Raw genomic sequence first — 14,422 nt, forward strand, 5'->3', positions numbered from 1 at the left:
TTCTTTAACTTTTCTTTTCTTTTCTTTTTTTTGGTCCCATGAGTCCTTTTGGCAGTCTGGAGAAGCATATGGATTGACTCCTTTGTCAGAATAAAGTGTTTAAGTAATTGAAGGAAATGCTAAGTTTTAGAAGTTAGTGAAAATAAAGATATATTTTTTGTTAATTTTTTTCACATTCAAGTTCATATGACTCTAAGATCTATTCATGGGACTCCATGGCTAAAAATCCTTCATAAATGAATCTTCAGGGTCTTAGGATACTCAATGGATTTCTACTTTGGGGAGCTAAAATTGCTCATTCTTTGCTAGAAGCCAGATCTATGTGAAGGGCATTCCTATATTTGATGTCAGGAAGGGTAACTAAAAGACTATTGAAAGAGAATATCTAGAATAACTTGCACCACAAAGGCCTTGGAGGAAGCTCCACCAGATCCCAATGAATGTCTCTCTACTCATAGGGTCAATATCAGGTAATCATCTTTAATTTCACATCACAGCAGTAGAGTGAAGAGGGGAGGGAAAGGGAAAAAAACCCAAACAAACCAAACAGGGGATATTTACATCTAAAATTCACATCACTTATTTGTTGGGTCCAGAACATGCTATCACAATATATACAGTAAATACCTTTGAGGACATAGGTACAAATTTTCTTTTTTTTTCTTTTAACTTTGCTTTCCTGTATTGTTAAGATAGGGTTTTTTGTAGGTTTTTTTTTTTAAAACATGACTACACAAAAGAAGTGGTTAGAGGTTTTCTCATTTTAAATAAGCACAGAATGCCAGAGATTAAAAACACATTTACAGGGCAGAGTACCTGTGAGACATCACAATCTATACATTTTTTGCTCAAATTCCTGTACAAATACATAGCATTCAAATGAAATATATACAAAGATGCCTGACAAAATGAAAATCAAAAGATCATATAATCTTTTCAAAGGAATCTCACCTCTGTTTTCCACAACTTCCCCTCCCCCTCAAACTTGACTGGTTTGCTGATAGGAAGTAGTTAGGGGATGGGTCCTTTTTACCCAGTTAAATCCATAAATACAGGGAAAGGAAAACAATCGATCAGTTATCTGATTCTACTACACAGAGCAAGACTAACTGGACCCATTATATACCCTCCATAAATATATGGAACAGGTAGAAGAACCAAGAGATTCACACCTTTGGTGACTGGCTTATCTTTCCGTCAGACAGCAGCTCTGTGAAAGAATTCAGAGCTCCTCTGAGACCAGTCAATTTTCCTCCACCCAAGGATCACCCAACATTCAACCCCAGAATCACCCAAGCCCTGGTGAACACTATCTCAGGAACCCCAGTCAGCCAATGAAACAAAGGCTGGGTCAGAACAGCCTTTGTCTCCACCTCTAATTCCCTGAGAAGTAAGGTTGACCTCCTTTTTCAGTCATTAATACAATAAGAAACCTCCTTTTGTTTCTGCTCCTTATTCAGCCATGCTAATGAATGATACTACTACAAGGGTATTTATTTATTTTTTTTTAGAAATTCCTTAACTAGTGCAAACACCTGCACAGCAGCCCCTAAAGAAACAAATTTTTCTAAGTCCCTTTCCCTGTTCACGAGAGGGAGGTGGTCAGAGGGGAATGGCATTCTTACTGTGAATATGGGTGCTCATTTTGCGAAAAGATGAGTTACAGCAACTGTCTTTTCTGCTTTGAAAGAGGAAGGGAAGAGGGTTTAAAAACTAGGCACCAAAAATGCTGGCAGACCACCGGGCCAGGGTCCAGTATAGTCACAAGGAAAAACAGGGTGGGGATTAGATCTGAGCTCCAATGACACAGAAAGCTTTGCCATGAGCAAAAACACTTTGACTCACACTAATATTAACTTCAGCAAATGAAAGAAACATTTAAAAAAAAGTGTGGTTCATAGACATTGTTATTTTTTTTAAAGTAACTTAGAAGCACCCTGATAAAATACTGTTATACCCGTCCACCCCATTTCCCCAAATATTAAACCAAGAGGAAAACCAGTATCCTGACCTGATTAAAGTTTCTTATATAAAGACACTGTCATCCACTAGGGATTCACAGAGCTCTGACGTCCTTTCTTAGGCTGGTGAAGCCGTGGAGAACTGTTCTCGGGGCTTGCCCCCCCGCAACCGCAAAGCTGTGTTGAAAGCCACCTTAAGCCAGCGGCGGAAGGCAGCGGTGTTATGTGGCTTGGGCTCCTTGGTGACAGGACACCGCTTCACCCTACTCCCTTTGCCCCCTCGAGTCCCGGGACACCATTGGCCAGAAGGTAATGCCATTTGCTTGGGGACAAGTTTCTGAAGAAGACGAACGTGCACTTCCTAATCCATCCCACCCAGTAGCCGACTGAGCCTGAGTTTCCTTAAGCCTGTCCCAGCAGCCCTGCTGGCTCCCGGTCTCTTACACAGAGGTAGTGTTGAAAATCCCTGACTCTGGAGAATGGACTACATTCTAATCGCTTCTGAAAGATGAAAGATTTCCCGGCTGCTGAGACCCAAGGGCCGCGGACTTACACCAGTGGGACTTACCAGCGGCGGAAGGACCTAGTCGGTGTCAGCCCAGTCAGAAGCAACAGCCTTCTGCGCCCAGAAAAGAACCTACCCCTGGGCCACAAGCCGGAGCTCGGCTCTCTCCTGAGGAAGATGGTACGGGAAATCTTTCTTACTCGGTGTATCCTCCAGTCCTACTCTCCGATAACTAGACCCTAAGCAACGGTGTTGACAACTGCCCAAGACTGAGCTGGAAGAAGGCTCGGGGTGGGGGGTGGGTGCGACCTTGGGAGCTACCCAATCCTTGCTGGCCCTGCAGCCAAACTGGGGAGAGGCCCTGCCTCTGAGGGTGAGGAAGGTGGGGAGGAGCATTAAAAAGGAGCAAATGTTCAGAGCTCAAACTAAGGGAGAGAAAACTAGAGGAGGCGGCAGGGAGAGGAGTTGGGACCGCGGGGGCTTCGGCGCCCCTATATGGCTAAGATGTAGAAGTCAGACCAGCAGAGCTGGGCCAGCCTGGGTCAGGCCCAGGAAGCCACATATGCCAACGTTCCTGGAAGAGCTGTTTTCTCCTGGTAGCCCCTTTTCTCCTGTCCACAGACCACCTCTAAGTTTGCCATGTGCAGTCTATACAATCCCTGAATGTAACCACGAGCTTTTGCATCTATATAGCAAAGAAAAAGGTCCCTAGTGCAATGACTACTGTGCGTTTCCAATCCCGGAGGGGCCAGTTCATGGAAGAGGATGTTTCTGCTCCCCTTCTGGTACTGAGATACTCTGATGTGGCTTCTGTTTGTGCAAGTCTCTACGGCTAAAGGTTACATCCACACGCGTCCGTGTGGGCTGGCAACTGCAGAAGGAAGAAAGCATCCACTGCACGGAGGAAAAAAGGAAAAGAAAGCTCCAATAAAAAATTGAAGAGTAGAAAATAAACTAAAAATAAAAGCAGCAACACTGCATGCTGGCACCATCTCTGTACACAGGCGAAATGGGAGTTCACTGCAGTAGAATGTATGGAATTGGTTCCTCTCTCCTCTGAGTCCCACACCTTCCTAGTTCCCCTCTGGGCGACTTGCTCCTCAGACCTGGAGTAGTTATACAAGTTCCTCTGCTCACAGTTTCCTCCTGGTCTACTGCTCACCGATGCCGTGCTCCCAGGCAACCCTGGCCTGCTCTTCCTTGATGCTTCCTGGTGGCAGGGAGACTTTTCGGTGCAGGGGCCTGTGTTTGTTGTCTTCCTCTTCCATCATCAGCATCCCCTCCTCGTGCTCCAAGGGGGGGTGGCGGGAATGGTATGGTTTGGGGGGCAGAGCAGGCGGAGGGTCCATGGGGTCCTGAGGGATCACTCCACTTGGGGCGGAGTGGCTTCGGCACGGCTGGGATTTGACCGACTCCAAGACGTCAGGTTCTGAGAGACTGTACCGGACGGGGAGGTAGGGGGTCTCCAGGTCTTCGTCTGTGTTCCACGCCTGGCTGGGGACAGAGTCCATGGTGTCTGTGCGAGGTGGGACCTCTGAAGAATGCCCAAAGTTACTCTCGCTCAAGGAGGACACCCCGCTGCTGGCGCTGCCCGAGAGGGTTGAGTTGCTTCCATCCAGGCCAGACTGGGGACTTGTGGGTGACGCAGGGATGGGATGGAGAGGAGACTGTCAGGAAGGAAACAAAAGAAGGGTCAATAAAGTCAGTTCTGCCCGTTGGCTCACCCAGTATGTGTAGGGTGACAAGTTTATTAATAGAGTTTAAAGACATCATCATAGATAATAGCAAACATATTACTGAGATCCTGCCATGTGCAGATGCCGGATTAAATCCAAGAACACTGAGACCATGTTGTCACTTCGAGAAAACCTGGCAAACTGCCAGCAGTCTATCTCTTGCTAGGTACAGTGTAGGGATCAACCAGTGAGATCCATCACCTTTCTTATCGCTCTGTCAGGAACTATGGATTCCACCTGTGCAATTGGTGTGCCCTTTAGTAATCTGGCCCTCCGAGCTGCCAGGCAGGGCAGCTTCTGGGGAGAAGATCGGCCCGGTACTCTTTATAAAATATGGGCAGAGCCAATACCAAATGGTTTTGGTGACTGCTGCTTTATAATATAATTTTAGATCAGGTACAGCTAGGCCACCTTCATTTGATTTTTTTTTCATTAATTCCCTTGAGATTCTCGACTTTTTATTGTTCCATATGAATTTTGTTGTTATTTTTTCTAAATCATTAAAATATTTTCTTGGAAGTCTGATTGGTATAGCACTAAATAAATAGATTAGTTTAGGGAGTATTGTCATCTTTATTATATTCGCTCGGCCTATCCAAGAGCACTTAATATTTTTCCAATTATTTAAGTCTGACTTTATTTGTGTGAAAACTTTTTTGTAATTTTGCTCATATAATTCCTGACTTTCCTTTGGTAGGTAGATTCCCAAATATTTTATGCTATCAACAGTTATTTTGAATGGAATTTCTCTTTGTATCTCTTGCTCTTGGATTTTGTTGGTGGTGTATAAGAATGCTGAGGATTTATGGGGATTTATTTTGTATCCTGCTACTTTGCTAAAATTATGAATTATTTCTAATAGCTTTTTAGTAGAATCTCTGGGGTTTTCTAGGTATACCATCATATCATCTGCAAAGAGTGATAGTTTGGTTTCCTCATTGCCTACTCTAATTCCTTTAATCTCTTTCTCGACTCTTATTGCAGAGGCTAGTGTTTCTAATACAATATTGAATAATAATGGTGATAGTGGGCAGCCTTGTTTCACTCCAGATCTTACTGGGAAAGGTTCTAGTTTTTCCCCATTGCATATGATGCTTACTGAAGGTTTAAAATATATGCCCCTAACTATTTTAAGGAAAAGTCCTTTTATTCCTATGCTCTCAAGTGTTTTGATTAGGAATGGCTGTTGGATTTTATCAAATGCTTTTTCTGCATCTATTGAGATGATCATATGGTTTTTGTTTGGTTGGTTGTTGATATAGTCAATTATGTTAATAGTTTTCCTAATATTGAACCAGCCCTGCATTCCTGGTATAAATCCTACTTGGTCATAGTGTATTATCCTGGGGATGATTTTCTGTAATCTTTTTGCTAATATTTTATTTAAGATTTTAGCATCAATATTCATTAGGGAGATTGGTCTATAATTTTCTTTCTCTGTTTTCAGCCTACCTGGTTTAGGTATCAGTACCATATCTGTGTCATAAAAGGAGTTTGGTAGGACTCCTTCAATCCCTACTTCTTCAAATAGTTTATTTAGCATTGGAGTTAATTGATCTTTAAATGTTTGATAGAATTCAGATGTAAATCCATCTGGTCCTGGGGTTTTTTTCTTAGGGAGTTGATTAATAGTTTGTTCTATTTCTTTTTCTGAGATAGGAGTGTTTAGGATATTTACTTCTTCCTCTGTTAGTTTAGGCAAGTTATATTTTTGGAGGTATTCTTCTATTTCATTTAAGTTGTCGAATTTATTGGCGTAAAGTTGGGCAAAGTAACTCCTAATTATTGCTCTAATTTCCTCTTCGTTAGTGGTGAGTTCTCCCTTTTCATTTTTAAGACTAACAATTTGATTTTCCTCTTTCCTTTTTTTAATCAGATTTACTAAGGGTTTGTCTATTTTGTTGGTTTTTTCATAGAACCAACTCTTAGTTTTATTAATTAATTCAATAGTTTTTTTACTTTCAATTTTATTGATCTCTCCTTTTATTTTTTGAATTTCAAGTTTAGTGTTTGATTGGGGGTTTTTAATTTGTTCCTTTTCTAGCATTTTTAGTTGCAAGCCCAATTCATTGACCTTCTCTTTCTCTATTTTATACAAATAGGCCTCTAGAGATATGAGATTTCCCCTTATTACCGCTTTGGCTGCATCCCATACATTTTGGTATGATGTCTCATTATTATCGTTTTCTTGGATGAAGTTATTAATTATGTCTATAATTTGCTGTTTCACCCAATCATTCTTTAGTATGAGATTATTTAGTTTCCAATTATTTTTTGGTCTACTTTCCTGTGGCTTTTTATTGAATGTAATTTTCAATGCATCATGGTCTGAAAAGGATGCATTCACTATTTCTGCCTTACTGCATTTGAGTTTGAGGTTTTTATGTCCTAATATATGGTCAATTTTTGTATAAGTTCCATGAACTGCTGAAAAGAAGGTGTACTCCTTTCTGTCCCTATTACATTTTCTCCAGAGATCTATCATATCTAATTTTTCTAGTATTCTATTTATCTCTTTGACTTCTTTCTTATTTATTTTGTGGTTTGATTTATCTAATTCTGAGAGTGCAAGGTTGAGATCTCCCACTATTATAGTTGTACTGTCTATTTCTTCTTGCAGCTCTCTTAATTTCTCTTTTAAGAATTTAGATGCTACACTACTTGGTGCATATATGTTTAATATAGATACTTCTTCATTATTCATTCTACCCTTTAGCAAGATATAGTGCCCTTCCTTATCTCTTTTGATTAGATCAATTTTTGCTTTAGCTTGATCTGAGATCAGGATGGCTACCCCTGCTTTTTTGGCTTCACCTGAAGCATAGTAGGTTTTTGAGGATGTATTCTGATGGAAGTGGATTTCTCTGACAAAGAGACTTAACTGAGTTTCATTGGATAAATGATGGACAGAAACAGCTACACCCAAAGAAGGAACACTGGGAAATGAATGTGAACTATTTGATTTTTGATTTTCTTCCTGAGTTATTTTTACCTTCTGAATCCAATTCTCTCTGTGCAGCGGGAGAACTGTTCAGTTCTGCAAATATGTATTGTATCTAGGATATACTGCAACATATTTAACATATATAGGACTGCTTGCCATCTTGGGGGGGGGGAGGGAGGAAGGGGAAAAAACGAAACATAAGTGATTGCAAGGGATAATGCTGTGTAAAAATTATCCTGGCATGGATTCTGTCAATACAAAGTTATTATTAAATAAAATTAAATTTTCAAAAAAAAATAAAATATGGGCAGAGAAGAAAGCTCTGTTCTCCAGTCAGTCTCCAGTTATACTGAGGGGGCAGCAAGGTTTACTTGATCATCCAGGGCAGTCCATGGTCATCCTTACTGCCCCAAGGCTGGCTCCTTTTTGGGACTACCCAGTGACCCCCAAGATGCTTCAGCATGACCCACGATTCTGTCTCCAAATGAGATATGTAACATTTCCAGGCTAAGTCATCTAAGGTCTCAGTAGGGTTGGGGCACCCTGCTCAGAGCAGTCATGCAGCCAGCTCTAGTCTGGTGGACATCGTCAGGAGGTAGATAAACAGAACAAGGTCGACTTTGTTCCACCTTTTTAATAATGTCTCTTTCCACGCCTGCAAAGGAGGTCCTCCATCCTAGAACATTTTCCCTTCTCTGCTTCTGGGGGTCTCTAGTTTTCCTTAAGGCTCTGTGCTCCCAGAGGCTTTTCCAGATTTCCCCAGGAGGAAGGAAGCTGGGTGGTGCAATGGGTAGAGGGCTGGGCCTGGAGTCACAAAGATTCTGAATCCCAATCTGGCCTCGAGGGCTTATTAGTTTTGTGAATCTAGGCAGGCCATTTGACTTCTGCTTGCCCCAGGTTCCTCAGTTGTGAAACAGTAACAAGGATCGCACTTACCTTGAAGGGTAGTTGTGAGCATCAAATGAAATAATATTTGTGAAGTATTCAGTACAGTGTCTGGCAAATAGTAGTTGCTATATAAATACTCCTTCCCACTCTTCCCTCCCCTCAGAATTACTTTGTATTCACTTAGTGTATATTTTATTTCTGGACCTAGATACACAAGAATTAGGAAGACCCAAATTCAAATCTAGTCTCAGATACTTAACCAGCTGTGTTCACTAAGTCACTGAAACTCATTTGCCTCATTTTCTTCTAATCCCTAAAAAGGGGCTAATAATAGCATCCACCTTGTGGGCAGGATTGCTGTGAGAACAAAATAGGCTAATACCTAAGTACTTAGCACAGTACCTGGCATGTATAAGGGGCTTTATTAATGCTTTTTCTGTCCCTCCTCCTCTCCCTTTACACAGAGCACATATTGTTTTTCCTCTAGTAGAATGTACTCTCTTGAACAGGAGCAGCTTTCTTTTTGGTTTTAATTCAGTGTAGTGCCTAGTACATATGTAGCAGGTGCTTAATGCTCTCATTTTTCAGAAAATAAGTGACTGGAAGTGAGAAGCTGAGCTAGGAATTGACTGCAGCTTTTCTGATTGTGAGCACTGAGTTTCCACAGGTGGGATGAAATGCCCCCACGTTACCTTGCGCAGCGTTCGGGCAGGGAGAGCTGGAGGAGCGTCGCCGAGGGGGTGATGGAAAGCGTCAAAGTGGAGAGCGTAGTGTCCTGAAATAAAAGAGAAATTCATTTTCAATAGGGGGATGTCCCTTCAGGATCACAGAGCCCTCTGTATGCCACAGAATATTATAATTTAGACCTATCCTGATCAGTAGGAGAGATTGGATGAAGCCTGGGAGGCTTTTCCTCCTGTTCTTTTCTGGTTTTTAGGAAGTTTATGGCTGAGAAAGGCCCCTCTTCACTTCCCAGTCCTGAGATGGAAGTGCCCCAGCTCACGAAGGCTATGTCTGGAGGTTGTTCTGTTGTCTTAGAGCTGACACGAAGACTTGGGCAGCAACAGCGGGGACTTTCTGCCCCTGCACTGCTGAGAAATCTGGGCCAGATCACAGGCTGACAGACACTAGGCCTTGGGGACTCAACCAGAATTTTGTTGCCTTCAGCTCCAAAGTCGCTTGTGGTTGAGGCATCTGCCTAGCTTGCTGCCCTGGCAAATCTACCCTGGCGCACTGGAGTTCTTACCACAGCAGCTGCACTTCTGGGTTTGTCTAATGGTCTGCCGGGGAAAACGGCCCATCTTCTCTGCTTCCCTCCATCTCTTTTCCTGCAGGGAAGCTGCTTGCCTGGGCGGCTCTCAGGGCCCGAGAGCGGGGACTATTTGGGGGACCTTCTGTCAGTTTTCTTACCATGGGGAAGGCTTCGAGGAGGCACTGGCGGGGCCAAGATGCTCCCCACATGGGCAGACAGCAATGGCAGGGCCTCTCGGGTTCCACTGTCCAGGCTCCAGCTACTGGGGGCTGTTGACACAGCTGAAGGATGGAAACAGATGGAATTGGGGTGAGCTTACATTAAGAGATGCACTCACGGACGGGCTCTTCTCCAGCTGGGAGTTGGCCCCCAGATTTCTGAGGTGGCATTGGGCTGCCTACTGAGATCAAAGACGGTGGCCGGAGAGAAGAAATTTGGCTCAAAGAATGGGATGGCATCCAGGACTTGTTTTGGGGTTATGAGGACCGGCAACATCCTCAAGTATGGCAACATTTGATAGATTTTTAAATGAAGGGCAATTGAGAGAAAGTATGGGGAGGAGCAAGCGGTAGCAATCTAACTCAAGTGGATATTTCCTTCTATTCTGTTCAGAGGAAGAATGCGGGTTTTGTGAGAAAATAGGTGCTTTCCACTTTTCTGTCCTCTCAAGAGCAACAGCAACAGATGTCCTTCCTCTTCTAAATCGAGGTTTATGTGAAAATAAAACTTAGGAACCCTGGCCCAGAAGGAGCCGCTTGCTGTTTTCTAATACCTCTCACCTGTAGCACTGAATAGGGATAAGACATCTTTATTTCTGCTGGGTAAGGGCTGGCCAAGAAGATGTGCTACAGCTGCATCTGCCCTTCAAAATCCCAAAGTGAGCTTCAGAACCACGCTAACTCCCCATCCCTTGGACTTGGTTTCCCTAGAAAGGTTTTGAGTTCACAGATATTTTGACAGAAAGAGTCTACAACTTGGTAGTGGCAACCTAACTCAACACAGAAAGATCCTGCTTTGGATGCCTTTTTGCTCACAGTTTGGTCTAATATTGTCAAATTCTACCAGTCTGTCTAGTCCGGGGCAGTCAAACAGCTGATAATGATGCTAAAATGTACAACTCCAGTCGAGCAAAGTTACTGAACAACAAAGATGCTAATACAGGGTCCAGAGAAAGGTCCTTATGGAGTTTCCCATATGGAATATACATCAGTGGCTTTGAGTTTTAGATAGATGTCTATTTTGTGTCTCGGTTAACATAATCTTAAGAAGACTTGCCTCCACCAGAGACTCTAGAGTTTTCAATTGGCTAACAAGGCCACATTATATAACCAGGAGCCTGAGAAGTCTGTTTTGTGGGGAACAAGGTATCAAGAACTAGTCCCTCAACCAACGTGACCCTAGGAAATAGATACTACTGATTCCACCCATGGTGGTCTCGTTGTTGGGGCTAGACTTCTCCAAGGATGCCAGCAAAAGACAGACCCACAAAGGAGTACAACATACTTCTTTGGATCATGGAAATAATTAGCAGCAAGAAGGATCATGGAAACTATTAATATATAGACAGAGAATCTCAAGTGATTCTAAGGGGTTTGCCACTTTGACTCCTTACAGAGTAATGAATTCTCTAGTTTGATGGAGTAGAGTGTCAGGTGAAATGGGAAGTAGCTTCCTATAGGGACCATCATAAGACTGAAGTTCCTGGCTGAAAACTAATTAAAAACTGGCTTAGGTGGACCATGGCTTAGGTATAAATTTTTTTTTTTAGAGAGAACAATGAGAAATCCCATTCCTTTCCTTTTTCCTCATCTACACTTAGTTTATCCTCAGCATTTGCTGAGTTGCCATCATAGAGGTATCAAGGCAGAGATGGAAAGATTAATGTGGGAAGGTCTCAGTCCTACAGCTGTAATTGGGAGGATCAGAAAACAGAATTAACTTGGTTTTTTAGTCAGTTGCTTGTGAAATAGCTTGAAAAGCTATTCTAAGGTCTTTGATTAACCACAGGTTCCCAGAAGCACAGGCCCTACTTTACATGATCAGAAAAGAACTGCACAAGAATAATAACAAGTACTTGGAAGAAAGAAGCTTGTAATCAGAACTCGGCTAATTTTGAGAACAAGATAGGGAATCACGAGTCATTTCATATGGAACTACTGCTTTTCTGGTTGCCTTCTTTTTTCTGCTTGAAGTCTTTTAAGCAGCCTGATGGGTCTTTGACCCTTGGTACATAAGCTCTAGAACCAAAATGATAAAGGGATTCTAGGATGGAACACATTTTGTTGAGAGATGTAGGGCTAGAACAACTCTGGCATTTCTATTCAAATGGGAGTTGAGTCATAAAAAGGAACACATTTGTGAAGTTCCTTTGCCTTTGGCCTTGCTAGAACCATGAGGAAGAGAAGTAGAAGCTTCTGGGAAGAGGCAGTGATGAGGGAAAACCTAAAGCTGGCAGGAGTAGGTGTAGTAATGGCAGCTGGGCTCCCTGTGAGGAGTGCCCAAGAGAAGCAGAAATCTTCGGAAAGGGGAATGGGGGTGATAGTGAAGAGAAAAGCAGGTCCCAGGGCTTGGAAGTGCAAGACCACCTGAGAAGAGATGATCCTAAAATGATAAAGGAGTAGTAGAGAGGCCCAGGGGCAGGCACTGGGGGTAGCAGCACACATTACTGGGAGATGCCCAGAAAGGTTATAGGACAGGGAGCCAGGAACCTTGGGAGATGTGTGTGTGTGTTTGTATGTGTGTGTGTGAGGGTGATTTCTTACTGACTGTTATAAAGTTGCATTAAGCTCTTGATAGCTCCAGCTGCTTACAGGAGAAGTAAGCTAAAAACAACCCAAATCCAGATGTTCCCAGGGAAAACTCTGCATGGGGCGTGAGTCAGTAAGTGTGATTATTGAGAAGCCTCCAAGGTATGAACTGTGAATCCAGGGCTGCTTTGAGTTACATTGGGTTACATTAGAAAGGGAGTGTTGAAAAGTATATGAAAACTCTTCCTCGACCTGGGCAATGGTTACTGTGGCTTACAGCCATGCACCGAGGACTTCAAGGAGGTAAGAGTGAAAAAAAAGTTACATCTGAAATTTTCTTTCTGACTAATCATCTAATTTTTTCACCTCAATTATAAATCTCTTTCCATGGAATCACTTGCCATCAGCGCAGTCTCAGTAACTCAGTACCCCCCTTTACTTCCAGGGTTAGGCTAATTAGGCTCGGCAGATGAGACGCCCTTTTCTTGCACACTGCCTGAAATCCTGGTTCATCTTGATTGTAGGAGCAGCATACCTTGCATGTAAATTTATCCTCTTCTAAAAGCAAGCAAATCCAGGTATTAGGTCATGGAAAGTTTTGAGCTTATTAGTTTTTCCCCTCTCTGAGGCAACTGTTTGACCCATTTGGGTTAGCTCTGGGAACAATGGATTTCCCTTTATACAGGTGTTCCAAATTGGTGAAAGATGGCTCAGTCTTGGTTCCAAGATAGTCTTCTTGGGTACCTTCATGCTGGACTTTTGACAATCAGGAAGGAAGGTGACTTTTTTAGGGTGACCAGAGTTTTGAAGCTTTCTTCTTCCTTCAAAGAGACATCCTGTTGAGCTCCAGAATCCAGTAAGTATAGACACACTGATGGTCATGGATAGAGGCATTCATGAATTTTTTTTTTTAACAGCCACACGGATCTCTCTCTAATTTTGTTCAAAGGAACAATGATAATGATGAGGAAAACAGATGACACTTGTGGAGTGTGGAAATGAAAATGTGAGGACAGTTTTGGAGGGACAAGTGCTCATGGTCCTGGGAAAGGGGATTCTGGGGAAATCCTGACATTGATAGGAGAGAGGAAAAGGAGATGTTAGGGCTTCACATGCTGAGGAAAATATCTGAAGTGCTATGTTGGGAAAATGAGCCATTCAAGTGTTCTCCCCCCAAAGATAGGACACCCTTCGTACAGGGCCACCCATGGAAGAAGGCACTGGGAGTATATTAGAGAGAGTTATTTCCAAGCGTAATTTACCACATATAATGGGCAATTGAAAACTAGCCTGGTCATTGATTCAGTAATAGAAACTCAGCAGAAACAAATTGGATAGCTAGTGTTGATTCCTATAATTTCTCCTTGACCAAACATATTATGAGAAAATGAATGGAGATGGCACTTTGACCTGGTGTATGTCCACAACCAAGGTGAATGCTGGGGGCAGGGGCATCCAGTCTTGGAGGTCACTCTGATTTTGTTGGCTCCTGGGACAATCTTGGTGCTGGTGGTGGGGGAAATCCTTTGGGGGGTAACCTTGAACCTCCTAGAAGAATCTAGGGCTGCCTGGAGGGAAACGACCTGTTCAACTTTCAGACGTGACCTGGATACAGATGGTTCTTGTCTGCCACTCAAATTCAAGCCCCTTACAAGCAAGAGAAAATTGAAAAGCACATGAATGCTTCCTTCCTTGATAGGACCTCTTCTGGGTCAAATTTGTAGTTCTGGGGCTAAATCTGAATCCTTGTATGGTCTAATGGAACTTGTAGGGTGTGAAAATGGTTCTGTGGATCACTCACTCAACTACTGTGCTCCATGTTGAGCCTGTGCAGGCAATACACAGATTCCCCCCATTCTCTGCTTTATGTACCGCTGCCTCTCAAGACTACCTGCAAAGTAGGTTTCAGGGAGAGCTGTTGGTCTTGCAAAGGAAAGCTCTTCTGTACACTTTGGGAAGGAGGGGAAGATTATGTGCTGGGTTATTATGGTTTGGGGGGATGGGGATAACCCTTGATTGGATTGGTGATTATATATTAGACTCAGAGACTACATAACAGTAAGAAGAAGCACAAAAAGCCCGTCATTCAAATAGGAGGCTTCTCTTGTGTAAGCAACAGGGGCTGCAGAATGTGGGAAGGGACCTGGTTTAGCAAGTGCTTATAGGGGTAGGTACTTAACTGGAGAAGCAGAAAAGTGAAGTCCCCATTTTCATCTGGCATCAGCCTGGGGAACTGAAAGTGGACAGAGGAGTTTAGAAAGTTGAAGAACTAGGAAGTTCTCTTTTATAGACAGGCCTTGCTATGCAGCTTCTGATTCCATCTATTTGGTATTCCTTTCAGAAGGTATTCTGAGCTGGGTATGTGGAGGTGGGTATAATGGGAGAAAGG

General features: G+C 42.9%; 1 protein-coding gene across 1 annotated transcript in view; it reads right to left on the minus strand.

Moving 5' to 3' along the window:
- Positions 1 to 460: 460 nt before the first annotated feature.
- DOCK3 (dedicator of cytokinesis 3) overlaps positions 461 to 14,422 on the minus strand; it is a 513,257-nt gene continuing 499,295 nt past the window's right edge. Inside the window, exons 52-53 of the mRNA XM_051985737.1 lie at positions 8,727 to 8,809; positions 461 to 4,133 (exon numbers count right to left, since the gene is read on the minus strand). Of these exons, the coding sequence (XP_051841697.1) occupies positions 3,618 to 4,133; positions 8,727 to 8,809 (599 nt within the window). The 3' untranslated portion in view covers positions 461 to 3,617. The remainder of the gene's footprint in view (positions 4,134 to 8,726; positions 8,810 to 14,422) is intronic.

Source organism: Antechinus flavipes, chromosome 1 (genome assembly GCF_016432865.1).
Source record: "Antechinus flavipes isolate AdamAnt ecotype Samford, QLD, Australia chromosome 1, AdamAnt_v2, whole genome shotgun sequence".
In the NCBI taxonomy this organism is placed as follows: Eukaryota; Metazoa; Chordata; class Mammalia; order Dasyuromorphia; family Dasyuridae; genus Antechinus; species Antechinus flavipes.